This window comes from Leuciscus leuciscus (genome assembly GCF_965113295.1).
Source record: "Leuciscus leuciscus genome assembly, chromosome: 11".
NCBI lineage: Eukaryota > Metazoa > Chordata > Actinopteri > Cypriniformes > Leuciscidae > Leuciscus > Leuciscus leuciscus.
Genome location: NC_138735.1, coordinates 19,600,092 through 19,624,774, shown reverse-complemented (window position 1 = coordinate 19,624,774; position 24,683 = coordinate 19,600,092). Strand labels below are relative to the sequence as shown.

The window sequence follows — 24,683 nt, the reverse complement described above, 5'->3', positions numbered from 1 at the left end:
TATATATATATATATATATATATATATATATATATATATATATATATATATATATATATATATATAATTCATATTCAAGTAATTATTAAGTAATTTCACACATTTTCCAGTTTTATTGGGAAGATTTAAAAGATAAAAGAAGGTGTAAAATAAAGCTTTGATATTTTCTTTTCACCTCTTTGCAATCACAACAAAGCTGTCCATTAAAAATAGGGGAATTATTTAATTTTTTTAATTGCTTTTGAAAAGGCGAGTTTTGAATATTGAGGTTGCTATGCAGCAGATATATGGTCAACATGATTATATGGTAGGCTATATAAACAATAATATCCAATCTTAGTAATATGCATTTTTATAAAGTCACACAAATTTCTGGCTTCTTCTTAATGCAGACCAGTGTTGTAGTACAGGTACAGATTGTTTACTGTAAGCAATAAAATTTTTTTAGAAAAAAACAGTCAGTAAAATAATTTTTTTCTTTAGTTTATATTATCTCTTTTATTTTTATTTAGCTTGTTTTGAATTTTAAGGCTTGTTTTAAAATGCTTTAAAATCAATAAAGAATTAACTTAAAAAATGCCTAAAATGCCTCCTTATTGGTTACTGTATGTATTTGCATATTATGCTTCCCACAGAGCTGTATTCATACAAAAAAAATATATAAAATTAGGCTATGTATATTTTTGTTCTACAGTATAGAAATACAGCTTAAGAACAAACTAACATTAAATATTTAATTAAAAGGCACACATTCAGGACAGGTCATACCCTATATGACTAAAAAATATATTTAAAAAAACTTTATAATTAATATTTTTTAAAATATTGAGTAAGTTTTGGACAGATTAATTAATGGACACATATAGCCTGTCCTGTCACAATCATCTTATTTTTTTCTCTTGAGAGTGTGGCTACTTTGTTACATATAGGCTACATTGTTGTCTAAATATTGTGCTTAACCCACAAGCATAACAACAGTTTACACATTACCACAATATTAAGACCGCCTTATTAACTAGCAAAAAGGCCCCAGTGTTTAACTGCATTTGCCTCATGATCCAAAGTCCCACACACTCACACACACACTGTCTGCAGGAACTCCTCTCTCAGAACATTTTAACCATTGGAATCAGCTTATTGACCTAGGCTACTATACCTAATTTAGATCGTAGGCTACTTCATTATTATGATTATTTAAAGTCTTCTGACTGTCCTTCTAAATAAGTAATAAGTGCGTGCTTTATCTTTGATCGTAACACAGATAAGTGCGCGCGAGCAGATATGCTGAACTTGTGACAAGTTTAAAAATTAATTTGTGGGATCCGCGGTGTGCAGGTGTTTTAAGCGCGAGCCGCCGCTGACGGTGGCCCACAGTGACCATGATAGACTTCGCGCAGATCCTGTCGTCCGTCGGCGAGTTTGGAGCGTTTCAGAAACGCTTGCTGGTGGCGGTATGCCTCCCCAACATCTTCACAGCTTTCCACATGTTCGGTCAGGTCTTCACCGCCATCAGCTTCCCACACAACTGCAACAGCAGCTGGATCTTACAGCGGGCTCCAAACCTGACGGAGGAGAGGCAGCTGAACCTCACCATCCCTCTGGACAGTAAAGGACAATATGAGAGCTGTAAGATGTTCTCACCTGTTGATCTGGATCTCGATGTCATTGAAGCTTATGGAATAAACGCAACGAAATCATGTACCGATGGATGGGTTTATAAGGCACCAGAACACAGCAGCACCCTTATAACTGAGGTACTGTACTGAACTTTGATATAGATTATAATTATAGGCTATAGCTACGGTGCATTATTGGGCTTTTCTTAATTTGCTTTATAAAAGTAGGCCTTAATTATCCGGCTATAGGCTATTATTTTCATAAATATTTCACTTTTATGCTTACACTTTTAACGCATAGGTATAAGATTTAGCCTAGGCCTAATAATATTCACTTATTATTCAGTGTCTTTCAGAGTTAAAAATTACACAAATCTTCTGGTCAAAATCAAAGTTCGTCTCGCGCAAGTTGACTCAACCCTTTAAAAACATGAACAATTATGTCATATAGCCTACCGACTGTATTTGTGATGATTAAACCTATAATAACTTAATGACAGTGTTTGTTGCCATGGTGACCTCCTCTCTCATAGGCAATTTCTAACTCATAATTTAACTTTTGGTTACGAATCGTTTGAAAACGCGTGAAACGTTTATACTTATTTGTAAAAAAAAAAAAAAAAAAAAAATTGCTGTCAAATCGATTAATCACATCTAACATAACAATTTATATATGTAGTGTAGGCCTATGTGTGATATTATATGACATGTATTTTACAAACGTTTATGTTAGATGCGAACGTTCTTAAAATGTTCTAACTAGAACGTTTTGCTAATATTTATATTAGTTATGGAAATGTTTTTTCTGAATGTTCTCTAAAATGTAAAAAAAATAAAATGTTTAAAAAGTTATTTCTTGGTTATTTGAATGCGAAGGAAACATTCTATTTTATAATTTTGCAAACATTATGGGAATGTTACATTTGAATGTTCTCTAAATATTCTGAAAAGTGTTAGCTGAACGTCCTTGCACTTAGTTGGAACCAAAAAGTTTCAGAAAAAAACTTCCATGAACAATGTATATATAATGTTTTTGTGCTAACGTTTTCAGAACATTATTGAAAACCAGATAACTTTGAATGAACTTTCTTATTAATGTTAGGCTACTGCAATATAATTTTGTTCATAACTTGGGAACCTTGCCAGAATGTTAGCCAAAGTTCTGAGAATGTTCCCTGTTAGCTTTGCAGCTAATTATTATTATTATTTATTTATTTATTTATTTATTTTTACAGCCATTTGTTAGAATAAAAGCAATTGCTATATAATGCATACATGTATCATCATAATAGTTTAGTTTTGTTAGTTTAATAATTTTTCCTATTACATTTAGCTTGACAGGTTAAATTGGGCCAAATTACCCCTTGTTATCACAAAAGATTAATATGTCTTTTTTCCTTGACATTAATGGTCGAAATCTTCAAAAATTGTAGCCACGACTTTAAAGTATGTCTTTACAGAAACTAACTACCCTTTTATATTATGTTTTAATGTTTGTCAATTACATAAAATTGAAAGTTATTATAAACTGTAACCAATATCATTTTCATTGGCATTTGTTTACTGTCTTTTATCATGTTTTCTTTTCTTATCTTATCATAGTTTGACCTGGTGTGTGAAAATAAGATTTATAATGAGGCATCTCAGTCCATCTACATGGCTGGTCTTCTTATTGGAGCCCTATTGTTTGGGCCAATGGCAGACAAGTACGTGTAGAGTCCAAGCAACATAAGAATGATATAAAACACACATTGATTATTTTTGAGTTATTCCAACAAAAAACAAAACATACAGATTATTCAGTTTGTTTTAACAACCCATCAGTAATAAAGGGTCATATTTTGTGTCAAAAAAGTAATTTGAGTGCTTGCATGACTGTGCTGGTTAACTTGTTTTCTTGTCACAGGTATGGCCGGCGGTTTGTCACGCTGCTTTCCTTGTTCCTTCAGTTTGTGTTTGGGGTGGGAGTAGCATTTTCCCCCAACATCTATGTCTACATAGCCCTCCGCTTTGTGGTCGGCACCACGATATCAGGGATCTCTATGAACACGTTTGTTCTGGGTAACACCTGTGACTCCTTTTAACGCCAGTATATAAATCTGAAATTTCATTTAGATAATTAGATAGCATGTAGAAAGTGCATTTACAGTACAAGTATGCTTTAAAGTCACCATGAAATCAAAATTGACTTTTCATGTGCTCTCGTAATCTTTAAAGGGTAACTAAACCCTAAACCAACTTTTTTTAGTTAATGATCTGTAAGAATGGGGCTTTATTAGTGCTGTTCATTGATTCAAGTCGTTTTTTTGACATTTGTGTTTAAAGTGTTTTAATTTTACAAAATATGGTGTAAAAACGTCTGAGTGCTGCCCTCTTCAGGTTGAACAGTGGCTACTGCAGTTGAATTTTCCTATTGGAAGTTGTGGTACCCTCTGACGTCAGAGAGTACCAGTTAACCACGCCCTTGCCTGCAGAGAGATACATCACAGATGCACGCCCCCTCTCCACTGGGCTCTGCCTACTTTTCCAGCATTTTTCAAATATTGCCAGTGGGTGGAGTCAGGCTCTGACCAGGGGTTTAGTTACCCTTTAATCAAAATAATTTCCCCTCCCCATTGCAATGACATCTCTTCTCTTCTCTGATGTGTTTTTCGCTGCAAGGGTGGGTCAGCCTGTCACTCATATGAGATCACAGCAATAGCAAACCACAACCATCCAATCATCCAGTCATCTCCCGATTAAGTCCCGCCCTAACATTTTTCTTGTTCAAGAAGCCATGTATACATCACAAATAGCAACTTCTGTTTCATGCTGACTTTAAATAAATGTCCTGTAACAACAGAAATCGCTATGAAAATGCATATAAAACCTGTTTAGATCTCAGATGATTATTATTTTATAATTGTATAATTTTTTTTTTCATGGTATCTCAAACATGTTTTAGGTACCGAGTGGTGCGGTTCAGCCAAGCGCGCCCTTTTCACCATTTTGTCGCACTGCTTTTATGCCATCGGTCTGATGTTGCTGTCTGGTGTGGCCTTTGGGATCCGAAACTGGAGGATTTTACAGCTGGTTCTGTCAGCGCCAGTTGGGCTTTTCTGCGTCTATTACTGGTTAGAGTTATTCTATATCAGGGATTCCCATACTTTTTGCATTTGCATTTTCTGATGTCGGTCACATGACATGCGAGTATACAAATGAAATATTTAAAGGAACCGTATGTAAGAAATGTATTTCAATTAATCATAAAATGGCCCTGATATGTCACTAGACATTAAGAAATCATGTTCATTTCAAATACTTATATCACTGACAACAGTTGTCCGGCCAGGATATTGTCATTTAAAAAGTGAAGTTGCAGCCCCAACTGATGTTGATGTTGTCATGTTGTGTTTTGGCCTGATGCTCCACCCTCCACCTATCTGCCAATCACGAAGTCAGTAGTGTTTCGGCATCCGGGTTGCCAGCTCTGCTCTAGTTACCACAGCTGCAGCTACAAACGTGTCGGATAAAAAATGTCTAACGTTACGAAACTTAAAAGACCTCGTTATGAATCCGAAATACGTCGTGACAAAGTCCGAAAAAAACGTACTGTGTAGGACTTGTCACTTGCCATTGGAAGCTCCTTGTAGCAGCCTACGTTCCTGCTGGATCCTGCAGCCTAACTGGCAACCTCGAGTCATGGGGGAGGGGGAGGGGATACACCGCTCTACAGTAATTTGAAAGTGATTGCAGTACCAGTTTTGGCCACAATCTTACATACGGTTCCTTTAACATTTTTTATTCTTTTATGAAGTAATTGTTTTTTTCTATTTTTTTTTTTCTAATCATTTTCAATGTTTTTGGCAGGATTCTGCCTGAGTCTGCCCGATGGCTTCTGACTCAGGGCAAGCAAGACAGAGCCAAGGAAGAGATCCTGAAAGCAGCCCGAATCAATGGCAGGAAGGTCCCCGAAAATCTGCTCGACAAGGTGACTGTTTTCTCTATGTAGATAGCCAAGCGTTATCTGGTCTAAGAAAAGAGCTGATAAAAAGATCATATCCACTCCCATTTTCCTTCTAAAACATACAGTATCCTACAATCGAAAGTAGGTCTTTAAAATCTGTACATTTAATGGTTGTTGTTTTTATATATGTTTCTACTTGTCTATGTATATGCAAATTTGGGCTTCTCGGACACTCCTGTAAATGAGATTTTTAATCTCAGTGAGCTTTTCCTGCTTAAATGATGAATTAACATGAAATGCTACATTATTAGATGGAAGCAGAGAACACAACAAATAAAGGCTCCATGCTAGACCTGTTCCGAGTGGATTACCTGAGAAAGAGAGCTCTCATCATGTGCTATATGTGGTGAGTTATGACAGCATTTCCTCATTCAACATCGGAGTCTCTTAGCCCCTTCGCTATTAAAGCTGCGACAGTTGAGTGCATGAAGTGTCAAACATTCCACACTTTTAATTAATTCATTCATTTTTAATTAACACAGTTAAAGGTGCGGTATTTGATCTCCCAGAGTTGTTGTTGAACACTGTTGATAATTGAAATCAACCCAAACAAACCCATTGCTCCGTCTCCAAAATTCACAAACACTTTACAGCCCGGATGCTGTTAGGCTGGTCCATAGCTGGTCTCGAACCTTAATCACTGGTGTGTGAGGCCGGCACGCTAACAAAGACGCTAAATACTGCATTCTCTAATCTAGCGTCAATAGCTGGCCTCCATTACACACGCAATGCAAGTGTTGATTGCTTCACGAAATGCTTCACGAAAAATACAGCAAAGATGATTGAACGAACGACAAGGAAGCACAAAAAATTTACATATACAAGAGTAAATACAAGCAAGAGTTGGTTGTTAGTCGCCAGCAGCACAACAGCTCCAGACAAACAATGACTCTCAAAACTGTCCTGTAACTATGGCTAACATTACGACAGCCGCATTTCCTGGTTCTATGAAACCGCAAAAGCAATGTTACTCGCGTATGGAGAAGAAACAACGCAACCTCGGCGTCCGTTTCCAGGCCTTTCCGCGTCGGTCTCTCCAGAGCGGGAAAGCTTTTCTAAAATGAACGCGGGTTTAAAGCTCTTGTCTGATCATAACCTTTCTTTTTCCAGTGATGTTCCTCTGAGATTTTGTCTTTTGTATTGTCTCTCAGCCATCTCTCTTTCTACAGTCTTTCATCAAATCTACTTGCTCACTCTCTCTCTCCCCCATTATTAGTGGACACGCCCCCTACTGCTGATTGGCTACAAGTTTGTTGTGGTACTCTGTTTTGAAAAATCGCTTACTGCACCTTTAATTAAATACATCATCCGGATATTTTAAAGTGTACTTTTTCATAGAATGTCATAGAATAGTAATGCACTTACTGTGTACACACGTTTTTACATTGACACTGCATTCATTCACTGCAAACCTCATTATTGTAGGTTTGTGACGAGCCTGGTTTACTACGGAGTCAGCTTGAACGTGGGGAACTTCGGCCTGGACATTTACCTGACTCAACTGATCTTTGGCATTGCAGAGTTTCCCGCCCGGCTGGCCTGCTTTCCTCTCATTCAGCGCTTCGGAAGGAGGATCTGCCAGAGTGTTGTTCTGCTTCTAGGAGGCACAGCTTGCCTGGTTATTCCTGCTATACCAGGGGGTGAGCGAGTCTCATTTTATAATTATAGAGGAAAGAGGAATTTTGACCCATTTGGAGTCACAAAATTGTCCCCAAAATGTGTGAGACGTGTGTTTTGCTACATCTAACACATGAAAATATAATTATTTATTTAGAATTATCATTCCACATACAGTGTCCCCAAAAAGTATTTGGACATTTAAGCAAGACATTTAAGTCACAAATAAAAATGTCTTTGTATTATAAATGTATAATAAAAAAAAAAAAACATATGGTATTTTTATAAAGAAAAAACTTTGTAACCAAAACATTTGACAAAAATATGTTTGTAATTTCAAAAAATTATACAGTGTACAAAAATAGATAAAATTACAAAATCTGAAGTATTTGAACACTTTCAGATGTCACTTTCAGTGGAAATGTTAATAGAACATGTTTATAGAAAAACCAACCAGTCTCATGAGAATTCATAAGTATTGTATTAGTTGGTGATTTCGTATGAATTAGTAAAAAAACGTCAACATAAAGGTCCACCACTAAACTTAACTCAACAAAAACATACAAATAAGATCATACTACGGTAATTCATGTGAATTCCCAACAAATTCACAAAACCATGACAATCTTAAAGGAATTGTCACGAGACTGTTGGAAAAACATTCAAAGGACAAAAACTATTTAATTGTTCATCAATGTGACATAGAAATCAGTGTGGCACGTCGCATGATTTGTACTAGTTTCCGATTTTGTATGAATTCATATGATCTGATTCTTATGAAACGTTCGATTTTCAGGCAAAACATCACCATTAAAGTCCACACATTAAAGGATTAGTTCACCCCAAAATGAAAATAATAATTTACTCACCCCAATGCCATCCAAGATATCCATGTCTTTCTTTACTCAGTGGGAGAGAAATTATGTTTTTTGAGGAAAACATTTCTGGATTTTTCTTCTAACAATGGACTTCATTGGTTACCATCGTCTTTAAGTCCAAATCAATGCAGTTTCAAATGTCTTTGAAGTGTTTAAACGAGCTGTACGCGATCACAGCTGAAGAAGAGGTTGTTATCTAGCGAAACGATAGGTCATTTTCCCCCCCCAAAAAAATTTATAGACTTTTAACTTCAATAGTTCAGATTGAGCTGATCAACAAACGGACAGGGAACTACGTCATCACATTGAAAGGTCACGCCGGTGCCGGCAATACTATTTGAACTACTATTCATATTCATCAGAATGTTATTCATATACTATTCATAATCATATTCACTGAATGGGTGTTATACTCGATTGCAACCTGTCTTTTGAAAATCATATTTCATATGTTACAAAAACAGCCTTTTTCCACCTTAGAAACATTGCTAAGCTACGTAATATGCTATCAGTTTCTGATGCAGAAAAGTTAGTTCATGCATTCATGACCTCGAGACTGGATTACTGTAATGCTTTATTAGCTGGTTGTCCTGCATCCTCAATAAACAAGCTACAGTTAGTCCAAAATGCCGCCGCTAGAGTTCTTACGAGATCAAGAAAATATGATCATATAACCCCGATTTTATCATCACTGCATTGGTTACCTATAAAGTTCCGTATTAATTACAAGGTATTGCTACTGACTTATAAAGCCCTAAACGGCTTAGCTCCAGTCTATTTAACGGATCTTCTATCGCCCTATAATCCATCACGCTCTTTAAGATCACTAAATTCAAGGCTTTTGGTCATACCTAGGATATCCAGAACCACCAAAGGAGGGAGAGCATTTTCACATTTGGCTCCAAAACTCTGGAATAGTCTTCCTGATACTGTTCGTTGCTCAGACTCGCTCTCCCAGTTTAAAACTAGATTAAAGTCGCATCTCTTCAGCCAGGCATTCATATAATCCTACAGTTCAAACTACAATCCGGCCTCTAGCTCATAAATGCCAGAGGAGAACTGGCCCCCGACTGAGCCTGGGTTCTCCCAAGGTTTTTTTTCTCCATTAGGTCACCTGATGGAGTTTTAGGACACCATTAGGTCACTTGATGGAGTTTTTCGGTTCCTTGCCACTGTTGCCTTTGGCTTGCTCAGTTGGGGATATTTTGGGGATATTTAATTTAATTTTATCAATCAATAAATTCCTCTTGAAACAAACTTTGTTGTATTATTTTAATTTAATACTGTGAAGCTGCTTTGATACAATCTGTATTGTGAAAAGCGCTATACAAATAAACTTGACTTGACTTGACTTGAATACTATTACTATATATATAATAGCAAACAATACTATTTGAACTATCCTCCTACGTACGGTCGCATTGTAAACAGTGGGGCGGTACTTCCGCCGGCGCCGGCGTGACCTTTCAACGTGATGACGTAGTTCCCTGTCCGTTTGTTGATCAGCTCAATCCGAACTTTTGAAGGTAAAAAGTCTATAAATTATATATATATATATTTTTTTAAATGACCTATCGTTTCGCTAGATAACAACCTCTTCTTCAGCTGTGATCGCGTACAGCCCGTTTAAACACTTCAAAGACTTTTGAAACTGCATTGATTTGTACTTTAATACGATGGTAACCAATGAAGTCCATTGTTAGAAGAAAAATCCAGAAATTTTTTCCTCAAAAAACATAATTTCTCTCCCACTGAGGAAAGAAAGACATGGATATCTTGGATGGCATTGGGGTGAGTAAATTATTAGGAAATTTTCATTTTGGGGTGAACTAATCCTTTAACTTATGCCTCAGGATTGTGTGAGAAGATTGTATAAAAATGTTTTAATGAGATTGTATGAATTCGCAACTAATTCACCAAATCATAAAATTCTTGTCATAAGGAGTTTTCATGAGACTGGGTTGGAAAAGCAATCAAATGACAAGCTGCTTAAATGTTCATTAATGTGACAGAAGCACATTAATCCTCTTGATTTCAACTCTGACTGCTTTTTCCCAGAGTATCCTGTGGTTGTGACTGTGATCGCTGTGATTGGGAAGTTCTCCCTCGCTGCCTCTTTCACCATAGTGTATGTGTACACTGCTGAGCTGTACCCAACGGTTGTCAGGTGTGTATGTAAAAGAGAGAAACCTGCATGAACACTCACAGTTTTCAGTTCTGCGTTCTAAATGAGTTCTCATTCTTAAACTCAATTGTCTAGGCAAAATGGAGTGGGACTGAACTCCATGTGTGCGCGTGTCGCTGGTATTCTAGCTCCTCTGATTGGCTTGTTGAACGTGTATCATCATGCCATTCCAATGGTCATATTCGGTTCTCTTCCTTTTGTGGGAGGAGCCCTGACCTTCCTGCTCCCAGAAACACTAAACACCGAACTACAGGACCACACTGAGGTTCCCGTGGATGAGAGCATGTGAGGATTCTTTATATTAGTGACATTTCACACATATAAGCATGAAACATCTCTTGCAATAATAAATCATGTAAAAAGCACTTAACTTTTGATGCACAGAATTTAATAAAAAAATGAAAAACTGATTTTTTTTTTATATATCTCATTTACAGGGGATCAAAGAAAGCCAGCATTGAAAACGGACTGTATCAGGAGCAGGAAATGGCTCTTAGGAGCACAAAATTATGAGATTTATATTGCAAAATGTTGTTAATGTTCATGGGTGTTTTAACAGATTTATTCAATAAGCGTGGATGAGTAAAATAAGACAAACAGGTGTCACTGTTTACTTTTCATGCTGCAAGTATCATGTTTGTAAAGTTTTATTGATAAAAATGAATTTGTACTTTTTTATCACTTCATTTTGAAAAATAATAATAAAAAAAAACTGTGATTTATTAATGATTCAACACATGCAGGAGTGTTTTTTCCCAATACTTTTCAGACTGATGCCACAGAAAACTAGAAAGCCATTAATGAAGACATAATCTGGTCATTTATTTACAGTAGAAGTTCAGTAATTTAATAGTGAAACAGCAACTTAAAACTATGTACAAATACTCATTTTTGATTTTTATCCCAGACATCCATGTTTTTTACACATTTGTTTTAAAATTATAAAGATACATCAGTCAGTATGTAAAATATTAGTTTTAATGATCTTTAGATGTCATAAAACACACTAACATCATGCAGGGTCTCAAATATAACAACATAAACATTTTAGAATAGAGTGATACTGATTTATAGGCATAAACTGCTTTGTGAAATCATGTTATGTTAATATTAAATCCTTATTTGATTTGAACGTGTTGATGCACAATCGCCAAAGACCAGAAAATCGTATTTGCCTACATAAGACCATCTGCTGGTTAAGGCCCATATACTTGTTCAGTGGTTTTAAATGACGTCAGTGCCATTCCTCTGTAGCCAACGGTCTTTATGCTGTTGACGGCCGAAGCCCTCGTCATAGTTGCCCTTCCTTTTGAAAAGCTGCTGATAGTGGAAAACACAGTAGAATTCCCCGTAGAGAGGCGCATAGCTTTGAAGGCTAAAACCAAGAAAACACATTTTAGTATATTCCTTGCTTATGATCTGTAGGCTATAAAAAACACATTAATTGGGTGCATTTTTGTAGATTAACAGTTTTAAGCAACAGCTGCGGTGTCAGCAAAGTAGGTTAACAGCTTTAGAGGCAAAGTCTAAAGACTGGTGCAGAACTGCAACTTCAGCGCTGCCTAATAAATGATTTGCTGTGATTTATGGTCTAGTTGCATTATAGTAACAAAGTGATTTCACTAATGTAGGATTATGGATGTAATGTGTTTTAAATGTTTATATTTCAGGGATGTTCATTATCGGAAACATTCTTACCTCAGTTTCTTTTTGCAGTGCTTGCAGCAGAAACAGGTTTTGTGAAAAATGAGTTTATCAGCTGCCATTCTTTCCATTGGGTAAACTGGTTTCAGACAGGCTGAGCATGTTTCCTGAGCTGCTGGCTGAAACTACAGTCACATAAAAGGGTTAACACATCACTGACTTGGGGTCAGAAGTTGGCTTTTAATTCACTTAAGCTATTAGGTTGTGTTTTTTTTTTTTATGCGGGCTTTTGGAAAACACTGGTGTAAATTATGGTGTTTGAACTCTTTCAGTAAAACACAAGCTGTATTTTGTCTTCACAAAAGTTGACACCATCCGCTTCAAAAATAGAAAAATATTTATTTCATGTTCTCGCACTCAGGTGAAGAAACCTAAAGTCTCACGTGTTGAGAACTTGAAATAAATATTTGTGGTCGGCCAACTTTTCCTTCCTTTTAAAATTTTTTTTGTTTTGTTTTGTGGTTGAGCCCCCTTATTGAGCATTTTGCCCATTAGATGTGGGCACTTTGTGTTGAATCTTTCTTTGAAATGTAAAATACTTTATTTTTCTGGCATCCCAAAAGAATGATTAAATTCTACAAACACTTTAAAATAAATAAATGTAACATTACCAAAATAATAATAGAATGCTAAACAGATCATTATTTAATGTACATTTAAATAGATTAAAAAATATATAAAACATTTTAATAGTTGGTTGTTGAAAACATTGGTTTATATATTTTGATTTATAATCATATTTGAACGCACATGACATAATGATCTGCTAGGTATTTTTAAATGTTTGTTCAAGACTAAATAATGTTACCAGATTTTGGGGAAAATATTTCTGTAGATCACCGTTTCAGTCAACCAAATCTCATGAGAAAATGTAGCAATTTTTCATTTCGTCTGATGTGATTCATATGAAAATGTCTAATTGAAAAAATATTATCATATTAAAAAATGAATGAAGGTCCATCCCTAAACCTACCCCTCAGTGGGACAAAAATCTTACGAAAGTGTGCAAACACATACAAATTTGCAACAAATCAAAATAGTTATGAATTGTTGTGAGAGTGACACTGTGTTTCTGTTTTAACTATTAAACATATGAGAGCACCTATTTACTGAAATTTAGAATGACACGTTTCTATTACTTTTATTGACACATATGGCAGAAATTCAAATGATATTGTATTCACAGAAATATCAGAACATGTTTTCTGCATGACTGCAACATACTAAGAAAATATTAGTTAAAAAAAATATTAATTCACACACAAAAAAAACAGAAACTGAAATGCTAACAATGATCAATACTAACATACATGGAAATAGTGAGGTAACCTACAAAATAACCAAGCAAAAACAGTACAAACATGTTACATTTAAATGCATTGGCTATTACATTATTAGATCTTTCATTTATGTGACAACCAAAACTGAAATAAATTTCCAACATTCACAGTGGGGGATGGTCCTCTTTAATAAAAGGTGTGTTGATTCTTGGGTATGTGACAATTTCAGATGTGGCTGGACTGCTCGTAATATGCTTTCTAGAAGTTGTCCTTGTTTCCGGTTGGGTTGTCACAAGCGTGGAGGTTTTCGAAGAGTAGAACTTGTTGCCGAAGCAGTCCGTCCTCTCGTAGTTCTCTTTGATGGTTTTTGTTCCGATTACTTTCTCTACCTCAGGCATTGTTTGCACTTCCAGCACACTGACCTGCCGTTGTGGATTCGGGGGGCTGGAGGACGCCCCCTTTGTGACAGAACATTGCCTGCGGTCTGAAGGCACACTACAGCAGCACTGGGGCTTGGCCTCTTCTTTCGGTTCTGCTTTCAGGGGACTGATCTGAGGCGATGGCGACTCCGTAGGCTTCCTCGCTGCAGACTGAATGGAAATAAATGAAGGAGATGCTGGTGAGGTTGATCTCTGATTGGTTGTGGGAATAAAAAGCTCTGGCTTTTTCTGTGCCGTTGACTGTCCAGAAACACTCCTTCCCATCTTGTTTTGAGCTTTTGGGGATTTGCTCGACCCAATACTGATTTTCCTGATATTACCTGAGGGAGGTGAACCTTGTACAGCCACCATTGACTCCCTGAAGAGACCAGAGAGTCCTACAATGTCAGAGTCAGATTTAAGAGTCGAGACTGAGTAAAGAGCCTTTTTAATGGCCTCCTCTATATCCATGAGTCTCGCAAGCGTTTGGTCTTTTAAACGAATGATGTCAGCACCAGCTTTCTCGAGATCCCCAAAAGCAACCTCCATGGATGACATCACCTCAGGTTCACTCGGTGCTCCTAAATGTTCCGACTTGACTATTTTTGGCCTGATCTTTTTCGCCCGAGGCACAACCCAATCCGGTACGCTCTCGAAAATGTTTCGAAGCGAGCTCACGTCTACTTTGTTGGTGTCGTCTTCGATTTCCTCTACTTTGGAGAGTATGTTTTTCAGTTCCTCTTGCTTTTTCAGCTTGTCGAAGATCTCCATGACAGCCGGCACGTTTCCTTTCATGATTTCATCCATGTGGACCGAGAGTCTCTGCCTTCGCTCATCCTCAGTTTCTCCTCTCCTTTTCTTTTTTCGTCTGACCACTCCACTCACTTGTTGATCATCACTTTTATCTTCTTTTTCTTCACGGTCGTTACTATCTATCTTACAGGTCTTAACCGAGGAGCCATTGCTGTGAGGAGAAGGACTGATTTCCTGTGCCGTTTGAGTTTCCAAAATGGTGGAGTTGTTATTGGTGTTGTCTGTAGTGTTCTTCACATTTTCTTTAGCCATTTTGATTCTTTTAGGTTTCACAGGAGGCACTGAACCACTCTGCTTCAACCCAAAGTTTTGAAGAGTGCCATTAAATCCTGTGGAAGATTCACTGACAATGCTTTCCGGAGAGCTCTTTGGAGGTTCTTCAACAACCTGTATGTCATTTAGCTTTTTGTTTTCAGGACTCTCAGTGTTGGTCATTGATGTATCACTAGGTTCAGGTTCATTGGCATCAGTATGCTGTACACTTATGCAGAGTACATCTTCATGAGCCACTGGGTCTGGGCTTAATTTGGGAGTTGAAGGTTCTTTAATCTGCTCAGTTGGTGATTTTAAAGAAGTAGTTGGGACTTGGCGTTTGTTGAGACGGTATGCATCAGTTTCAGTACCAAGAGGGTTTGGCTTAATTTTTAAATGATCTGGTTTAGGTGGGATAGCTGGCTTGGGTCCAATAGGAGTTTTCCGATTTTTAACAGGTGTGTCTACGGAGACATGAAGGGGAGGACAAGTCACTGGTTTGTTTTCAAACTGGGTTGTGTCAGTTTCCTCACCAAGTGATTTTAAAGCCTCTTGTTCAGCTAGTGGTGCAGGAGAATATGTTGATGGCTTATTTTCTTTAGTCCTTTTACTTGACTGCTCTACATCTGTATTTTTGTGTCCTGCAAATCCTTTAGCAGAGTTTCTATAAATCATTGCAGCTCTAAAATCCCCCTTTGAGACATTAAAGTTGGACTTTCCCAAGGAATCAAGAGCTGCCTGTATGCCACCCCTCATAGCGTCCTCCTTACTTTCTTCTTCATTTTGAGTTTCATATAACTGTGAGAGCTCTTCTTTCACACTTACATTATTATTTATTTTCTCATGTGTAAACTCATGGTTTACTGAACCAAGGTCACAGATTTGTTGGGTTTGGTTGGTCTGGGAATCAAGTGCTTGTACACTCTGCTGAAGAGCTTTTGCCTCCATTGTGGCCTGATGAAGATTCATAATTGCTGTTTGTAGATTCACTAACTCATCATCTTCCACTACATCAACAAGTTCTGCTTGAAGAACAGCTCCATCATCCATGATATCTTGATCTTGGAGAATAATTGGAGTGCCCCCAGTGTTAGTGCAAATTTCAGCCTTGTTTGATTTTTCTGTATTATTTTCATTATTTATCACACTTTCTGTAGGTGACACTTTTGACTTGTTTTCTTCTGATTGTGTTTTGAAGCTTAAATTATCTATATTGGTAGTAAAAAGGGCTTTGAACTTGTTAACATTACCTGGTATAATCTCACTTGTTTTTTCTGAAGCACCTATATCTACATCTGATGATGTTTCCTGCAGCCTTTTTAGATGATCAAGGTCTCCTTTCTCAATGCAGCTCTGGCATAGCTGCACATTACTAGTTTTGTTTGTATCTACTGCTGAAGAACTTTCTGATGAACTAATATCTGTCTTGAGATCACCCTTTTCAGACTCTGGATCAATCTTTAGACTTGAGGGAATGGATCTATACTCAATTTTACCCAACTCCTTTACCCCTGCACTGTCTTCACCGTGGATAAAAAGTACATAAACTGTTATCTCTCTCATTCCTGTGGTACCATCTTGTATTATGACTCCTTTCCTCACTGACTTCTCTTGACTGAGAAGATCCTCAGTAATCTGCACCACATTGGCAGTCCTGCACTCTTTATCTTGAGTGAACGGAAGTTGGTGAGTGGGAACATCTACTTTCTGAATCTCCACATTGCCCTGATTGTCCTCTTTTAGGAAGGTCACAGTTGGGTTCAGGCTTGTTCCTGGTAGCATCTGAAGCATGATGCTCTTTATGTTTCCAGTCACTATCTCCTCATCATCAATTTCTGCTCTTGTATCTTCTTGTATGAAGTGATATCTTGCTTTCTTGATATGGCCAGTTTCATTAGCTTCAAGGATAGTTCCATCAGAATGCATGATACTGAAGTTGCATAAAGAAACTAGAGTTTCCTGCATGCTCTCAAGGATGGTCTCTGATTCTTCCTTGGTTTGCTGATTGATCTTATCAAGTGGAGTTGATTCGAACATCTGAGCTCTATTTTTTACATTTGCCTTCAGCAGTTCTTCCTCTTGGCTACAGCTGTCATTTGTGGGTGAGATGTTCTCCTTGTCATGTAATATTGTTTCAAAGACCTGTTTGGCTCTAGATATACCTACAAATACCTCATTTGTGCCTATGAAATCTGTGGTTTCACTGTTATGGTGAATGTTTGATGTTTGTTTTCCATCAGCTTCAGAATCGTTCTTTGGTTTCCAGACCGATCCACCTTCCTCCTCAGAAGCAAGGATTTTCCTTGGACAGGGGCTTTGACTGTCTCTCAGAATATCCATTGATTGAGCTTCGAACATTCTGCGTGTGGCTTTCACATCCACTCTGATGCTCTGCTCTGATGTCCCTTCCTCTGATTCGTTGAGTTGGGGTTTGTTCTCTTCGTTGAGGAAGTTAGCTGTAGGTTGTTCAAACATACAAACGGTTCTCTTGATTTCGCCCTCTTGAAACTCCTTTTTCATCTGTGGTTTTTGGTCGTGGAAATCCACTGAATTGATATCTTGGTTCTCAAACAGCCAGCACCTAGATTGGACCTCACTCTGGTATCCAGTGTCTGTGACTGGGTCGATGTTGAGAATATCAGCCATCTCCCTCTCTACCAAACTGTCTACATTTTTCAACTCCGGATAAGTGTGTTTTAGCAGTCGTCTAAGCTCGCATTTCTGTCTGCGTTGGTGCAGAATGGACATTACTTCTCTTATAGGGGGTGGTGAAGTAAAAGCTCGCTCATACTCATCAACACTGGTTTCCGGATGACGTGTAGATGGATTTGATTCGGGTGCATATGCTATGCTGTTTTGTGCACCTTCAGCCATCTTAGAGTAAAAAGAAATGACAACCACATTAGATTATTGTAGCTAATATATTAACCTTTTATTTCAAATGGTTATGATTAATTTTGAGCAAACACGAATGGTTAAGAAGTTAAACATACCTGCTGAACTGTACGGAAGCCAAACCGCATGCCAAAGAAAACCAGCGTTTTGTGCCTAACGTTTCTAATGGTTATTAATTTCAGCAGTCTGAATACAGGCAGTTGAGAGCATTATCATTCATGTTAGTATTGTGATTATGAGACCGGTGATTAAGAAACAGAAAAAGTCCGGCAAAGACACCCAGAATAATTATATATTCTGTCCTGCTAAATGAGTAGGTAATCAAACACTGCAAATTCAACTTCATATGTTGTTAATTTAATTCAGACCCAATATCAAAAGGGTCACTACCACAATTTGTTATTTACTGAGTATGCAATTACAGAATGACGCAAACTACAAATGTTGCTAATATTTCGCTAATGTTTAACAGCACTAAAAGAGCCAACAATTTTATTTCAAGAATAAAGTGCAAAATAGTATATAATGTACTTAATTTTGAATAAAACACATTTATACACAATATTATAATTTATTCCAGAGTTCACACCAGGGGTTAGTTTGTACTTTAAATCGAATGAAGAAGCCAAATGAGTTTTATCACTAGATTAAAGTACATATTTGAAAAAAAAAATTCTTACCTTGCTTGCTTTTGGCCTTTTTCCAGTTGGAGAAGTGGGATTCTGGTCCTAGAACAAACAAAAATCAAGGAAATGACTAGCGTGTCTGATTAGAAATAGCAAATTCAATTTCAAGTTGAGCTTTTATAAAAATAAAAATAAAAGCTTTTATAAAATAAAAAAAAACTGAACTGATTTTAATAACTTAAAGAGTTTTTCCAAAGTAGAACATATTGTATAGTAATTATATATACACTGTAAAAAAAGTTGCTGCCTTAAATTTTTAAGTACAATTACGGTAAACTTGGACGTTTAAGTTGTTTCAACTTAAATTACATTAAACTGACTTAAAAAAAAATTGTTGAATCTTGTATAACTTATAAAAAACAGTTGAAAATTGTTTAACTTATTTTGATGAGTAAAAGCAATGAAAAAAGTTTTTTTATAAGTTATACAAGATTCAACACATTTTTTAAGTCAGTTTAATGTAATTTAAGTTGAAATGACTTGAAACATCCAAGTTGATTGTACTTAAAAAATTTAAGACAGCAACTTTTCTTTTACAGTTCATGCTCCTTGAACTTGTAGCTAAACACTGATAAACAGAAAGCAGTTGTACAAGCAGTTCATTTAGCAGCATTTTCTTGCTGCCTTACCCTGTCTCATCCCCCTGGCCCCAAAAGTAGCTACAAGTACTAACTGGTTTCAAGACGTTTCCTGCTGGTTCTGCAGCTGCCACTTTTGACAGATATAGTGCAGACAATGCTTTGACTGAAATAGAGGGTTTCTCGAGTTCGTAGAGAGCCGAGTTGTCTCTGAAGTCTGCGACTGACCTTCTTTTATCCTCTGTAACAGCAGAAAGATCAGAATCATTATAACTCAAAATTGTACTCCTAATTTCCTGGATGAAAGGAATGAAATCAAGGTCAACATCTGTGCTTTTACAACCAGACGCACACATCAGGGGGGCAAAAAAGACATTCTGAACTGTCAGATATGAGATTCATTTAAAAAGAAAAGTTTGTCTTTCAGTGTGTGGTGGGCGATTGGTCAGGCATATTGTTTGTTAGTTTTGTGAAAAACTTTATCTGTGACTCAGCAAGCTTTTAGCAGGGCTTTTAGATTTAACTGTAAATTATGATAGATTATTTACTGACTGATTCGTACCCAGAGACCCCCTTATCTAGACTTTCAGCGAACATAGTACTCCCAAATACTGTACAGTTTTCTCAATAACAATTTAGAATGATTCTAATTGTTATTACCAAACATTATTACCTTTTTTATTTCTTAAAATCATTAATGTATCACATTTATTTTAATATTTGTATATTTTTAAAGAAAGTCCTGACCCCTGCATTGACTTATTGATTTTATATGTAACTGACATCAAACAGTTCAACTAATGCCTCCATTAATGCTTTGAAATGAATATTAAATCCATTTTGTAAGTGTGCTTCATTTTAAAACGGTGATGTTATGATGGTTATTGCTCTGTCAGCTCTATTGCAGTAATGTGGACAGCTGCTATGATCGCAAGCCATCAATGTAGTGCGTTTCGAAGGGTGGAAAACATCTGACTCTCTGTGACACAGATACTTGTGGGATTTCCAGTCGAGAACCAAGAACCAACACACAGCTTGGTTGAATGAGAAGAAGGGTACAGACTAATATTACATTTCAAGGGCAAAATATTGTCTTGCCTCTTAAGCTGGTCAAATAAAATTATAATCAACCATGGCTGTATTTTAGTATCTGAAAAGCATTAAGGAAGTGAAACTCATTATCTGATTTTAGTTAAGTCTGTTTTTTATTGTAGTAAATAATTTACCTGTAGAGTGCATCTGTATTAAATCACTCTTGCTACTCATCTGATCTAGATATCACAATGATAATGAGATTATTTTTTGGTTCCATAATTATTGATTAAATTATCATCTTTTGCTGTCCAGTTCATCACACATTCTCCAACAGCTATTCATTAACAATACAAGACAGATTTCCTTTAAAACAGTCTATAAATAATATTTGATGAAGACAAGTGAAGCAAAGTGTCCAACAAAAATCATCTATAACTAATTTCAGCATGTTAGTGAGTTGAAAATTAACATACGATTATTTATTTGCACAGTAAAATGTTAAGGTTAAGCTTGTTTTCCAGCCTGTTTTTTTTAACACAAAAATTAATAATGAAATTCTGGAAATCCCATGTCCTTGGTTACACAGCAGTGTGTCTTCTATAATACACATGTTGTGGGAAATCTATTTGATGCAATATAACAGTTTAAAAGTGTGTAAACTCACCATTCAGTGCTCTTTCTCTTTGCTCATAAGCTTAAATCAAATCCCTCTGTATTATTTTATTACTTAGTTCAGTAATGATCCTCTGACGGGTCTATCGGCCATGTGTGTCCTCTGAGTGTGTCAGCAAGCCTGTGGCTCCGCTTCTGTTCTGGTAACAGCTGACCCTGTCCGGCTCTCATGGAGGGATAAGTGCCAGCCAGCTATTTTAGGAGCTATTCTGCTATTGCTACACCAGGCTGAGTCAATCACTTGTTGAGATACACAGCTATATTTCCAGTCTGCCCCAACCCAGCACTCAGAAATGACTAAAAAAAGCATGTTATTTTCATCTCATGTCATTATGAACAGTTGTTGCTCCTGCTGTGATGTCAGGCGTTTTCCTCAGTTACAGCTTGGAGAGCCCTCACACGTGGCCCAAGTTTTATCAAAAGCAAAGTAAAGTATATTTTCTATATTTCACCAGTGCTTTTATTTGACAGTATTTGCAAAAGAAAGTGCTTTTTGTCTTGAAAGATATTCTATATAGCTTGCTCTTGACATTTAGGTCACATGATACTCTGTCAACATTTGAAACGTAACCTTGAACTAGAATCCTTAATAGTGTTGTTTGCTGAGGTAGGCATTGCTATTAATATTGCTCATAGTTTGAGTCAGAGTTTTGAACATACCTTAAACCTACTTAAACCATCCATCCATCCATCCATCCATCCATCCATCCATCCATCCATCCATCCATCCATCCACATCCATCCATCCATCCATCCATCCATCCATCCATCCATCCATCCATCCATCCATCCATCCATCCATCCATCCATCCATCCATCCATCCATCCATCCATCCATCCATCCATCCATCCATCCATCCATCCATCCATCCATCCATCCATCCATCCATCCATCCATCCATCCATCGTGAGGTGTACCGATGCTGTGGAAAAGCGCCTTTTGTAAAATGTAAAAAGTTACGTATGTACTCACCCTCTGGAGTTGATATTTTTTCACTATAAATGCCAGAAATGGTCTTTCTTCTATCAGATCGGGTTATCTGTTTTGTTCTCTCACTCTGAAAGAGTAAATATTTCATCAGTAAAATACAAATGACTCTTGGTCACGCACATCTCTGTAAGGTCTAACTGTTTACCTTTGTGATCACTTGAACCTCTTTGGTCCATTTCTCTGGTTCATCATGGCTGTTATTAACCTCTGGCTCTACTTGGGGCTTTATGTCCTCAAGATCCTTCTTATTGGGAAGAGTGAGTGGAAGAGTAGTGTTATTGGCTTTCTCAGCACCCACTGACTGAAGTGCCGTCTTGCTTCTCTTGGACTCAGGCTGAGTGGTGACCTTTGACTCAAAGAGCGCCCTGAGTGCTGTGGTGCCTGTAGGTCTCTGCCGGGGGAGGCTCCCCATAGACTTACTGCGGGACAGAGGAGAGACTCTGGTCTTCTCTTTGACATCAGTCTTCTTCACTTGTGTCTCAACTCTGCTGACATTCTCACTGACAGGAATTGGTTCAATCTGCATGCTCATCTGTGGGAGAAATTAGAAAACCAGGTAATGCAGGTAAAAGTGGTTGATTCCTTCAATCTTAGGGAAACAACACATGTTGAATATTGAAAAATCTAATAGAGTAGTCTATGTGAGGTTTGGTGTTTTTACCTCATGCTTGATATCCTCTGAATCCACTTTTGTTTTTCTTCCAGGAGAGTTTTGGTAGCTGGTGAAGACATGGTGTTCAGAAGGTCTGATAAAGTCCTGTATTTAATTTCATTTAATTCAAAATGACTTCGGAAAATAGAACTGTACACTTTCTGTTTATTTACACATCAACATCAAGTCCAATGGATTATTGATAATTATGTCATTATTACACAAGTAAGTGTTTATTGATTAAGTATAAACTCTCATTTATTTGGTTAACTCAAATTGAATATTCTGTCATAATTTATTCACCTTCATGTTTTTCAAAACACATTTCATCTCTTATTTTCTGTGGAATACAATAGGATATCTTTAGCTGAATGTATTAGCTGCTTGTTTCCATACAATGAATGGTGACCATGTCAATCAAACAAGATTTTCAGTGAATAACAACTCAAATTCCGTCAAGTTGTTGTATGGATTTAGAGCACTTAGAATATATGTAGTGAACAAATTTCATTGACAACCTTTTTTTTCCCTTTCCTTTTTGGAGCTTGGTCCCCTCCCACATTCATTGTATGAAAAACAGCATCTCAGACATTTTTTCTAAACATCACATTTTATGTCCCAGAGAGAAGGCCAGTCATACAGGTTTGGACCATCATTAGGGTGAATAAATGATGACAGAATTGGTGAACTATTCCTTTAAAGAAAGAGAAACATCTCCCTCACTTTAACATAAGCTGAGAGACAGACTTCCTCTTGTCTCTGAGTCCAGTTTCAGTCCAGGACGCGACATGATCAGTGGAAACACTTCGGAGAGACTGGGCCCTCCGCAAGCTGCTCTTCATTTCCATTTCTTCTTCCTCGCCTAATACTCTGTCCTCCGTCCACGTCCCAACCTACACACTATGAACACACATCACATGCATCTTGACATGGACAGATTTGTGGCATTCAGTCACATGGAGTTGTCTTACATTTTAAAATCAGTTATGGGAAAAGCCAGTTATCCTGTTAACAGCCAGTCCCGGTAGTAGGACACTTGGCACGGTTTTTTATTGCCTTTTTTCTCACATATTTTAGTCATCATCATATGAGGTATCATTCGAAAGCTTAAACACTCAAAATCCATTCCACTGTGATATCTTCAAATTCAAAACGCAACAAAAAACGGAAAAGTTACACAGTTAAAAACGCTGTATTATGCATGCCAAGCCAGTAGTTGGCGATGTCACTTTGTGAAGAAACTACGCACCTAAAGACTGAACAAGTAATGCGCATGACATCATCGTTTTCATAAATTCGCCTTTTTGTAGTTTACACGGATATGATAATGGTAGTGTTTTCTACAGTCTACTAATACTCTAATGAGAGTAAGCTGACATGTAGTTGCAAAGCGGACCATCAAAATAAATAGTACATTTTGTATAAGATAATACATGTTTAGTTTAGTACATTTGCTTTACATTGAACTTACACTTTCATTTTTGAAGCTACTTTCACTTCTGCAATAATCATCTGAGCGTTTCTTTAAAAAATACCAACTTAAGGACTGTATTCCAAAGCATTCATGAATTACAACCATGATACAGAATATAACATCTTTGATTAACTGACCCATGGCACATTACTCATATTAATCATTGCCAGTGCCGATAATACATCTGCTAACTGATAATTAACCATCTCTCGTTTACAGAATGCTAGTAATCCATTGGTATATGCTTTAAAAAAAAGGAAGATATTTTAAATAGGCCTAATCATGGTTTTAAATGCAGTTTGTTTTTTAACCGGACACAAGTTTTTTGATATATTGACATGAAATGCATCAAATAAGTGAATATTTTTACCTTTGAAAAGTGTGTTGCTCACTCGATTGACAAATGCCTTGAGACAGTTCTCTGTGCATCACGCGGAGAACTCACAGGACAGAATCTGTGGGCAAAGTCCGGCTGGTTTATTACACCTGACTCTGGGAAAACTGCCTCCTGAAGGTTTGTACCCTGTAAAAAGGGTTGGTTAGAAAAATTGTGATTGCCATCAATAAAACACATGGCTGCTACTATTGAAAGTTGCATAATGTTACATGTCATCTCTGCCCATACGTGGTGTGATATGTGCATAACGAAGGTATAGGGTTTTCTCAGGCCTGACTGTTTGCATGATTCCATCCATCACATTCAAATATTCATCTAATTTATTTCATTAACTAAAATCTAAACAAATTAAATAATATAATATGCTTGAATAACAATATATGCATATTTCTTTTCCTTTGATAGTATGTTATCTGTATTTTGGTGCGTTCTTATGCATTACAGGAGGACGTGAGCGCTTTCTGATTTCTGTGCGCTGTGCTGTATTGAGTTAATATTTTAAATATTTAATCTTATCTATGTTCATTTTAAAG

General features: G+C 36.9%; 2 protein-coding genes across 7 annotated transcripts; one reads left to right on the top strand and one right to left on the bottom strand.

Annotated features, from left to right (window-relative positions):
* Nucleotides 1–1,080: 1,080 nt before the first annotated feature.
* slc22a13b (solute carrier family 22 member 13b) lies at nt 1,081–11,036 on the top strand. Its single transcript, XM_082183909.1, has 10 exons — nt 1,081–1,754; nt 3,219–3,322; nt 3,523–3,677; nt 4,561–4,729; nt 5,466–5,586; nt 5,874–5,968; nt 7,048–7,262; nt 10,176–10,284; nt 10,378–10,587; nt 10,740–11,036. Exons 1-10 carry the CDS (start codon nt 1,380–1,382, stop codon nt 10,813–10,815), a joined length of 1,629 nt encoding a protein of 542 aa, XP_082040035.1. The 5' UTR covers nt 1,081–1,379; the 3' UTR covers nt 10,816–11,036.
* Nucleotides 11,037–11,133: 97 nt separating this feature from the next.
* LOC309509247 (xin actin-binding repeat-containing protein 1) lies at nt 11,134–24,411 on the bottom strand. Of its 6 annotated transcripts, XM_082183868.1 has the most exons (9): nt 24,124–24,234; nt 23,003–23,179; nt 22,289–22,346; nt 21,773–22,159; nt 21,610–21,694; nt 19,025–19,170; nt 18,346–18,393; nt 12,001–12,131; nt 11,134–11,677 (listed from the first exon to the last, which is right to left on the bottom strand). In XM_082183868.1, the coding sequence occupies exons 2-9, from the start codon at nt 23,125–23,127 to the stop codon at nt 11,527–11,529; spliced, it is 1,131 nt and encodes a 376-aa protein (XP_082039994.1). In that variant the 5' UTR covers nt 23,128–23,179; nt 24,124–24,234; the 3' UTR covers nt 11,134–11,526. The 6 variants fall into 6 exon arrangements, with proteins under 6 accessions (XP_082039994.1, XP_082039989.1, XP_082039990.1 ...); XM_082183863.1 differs by lacking the exons at nt 11,134–11,677; nt 12,001–12,131 and adding an exon at nt 13,027–17,644 and having other exon boundaries at nt 24,124–24,411; XM_082183864.1 differs by lacking the exons at nt 11,134–11,677; nt 12,001–12,131; nt 24,124–24,234 and adding exons at nt 13,027–17,644; nt 23,751–24,100.
* Nucleotides 24,412–24,683: the final 272 nt, after the last annotated feature.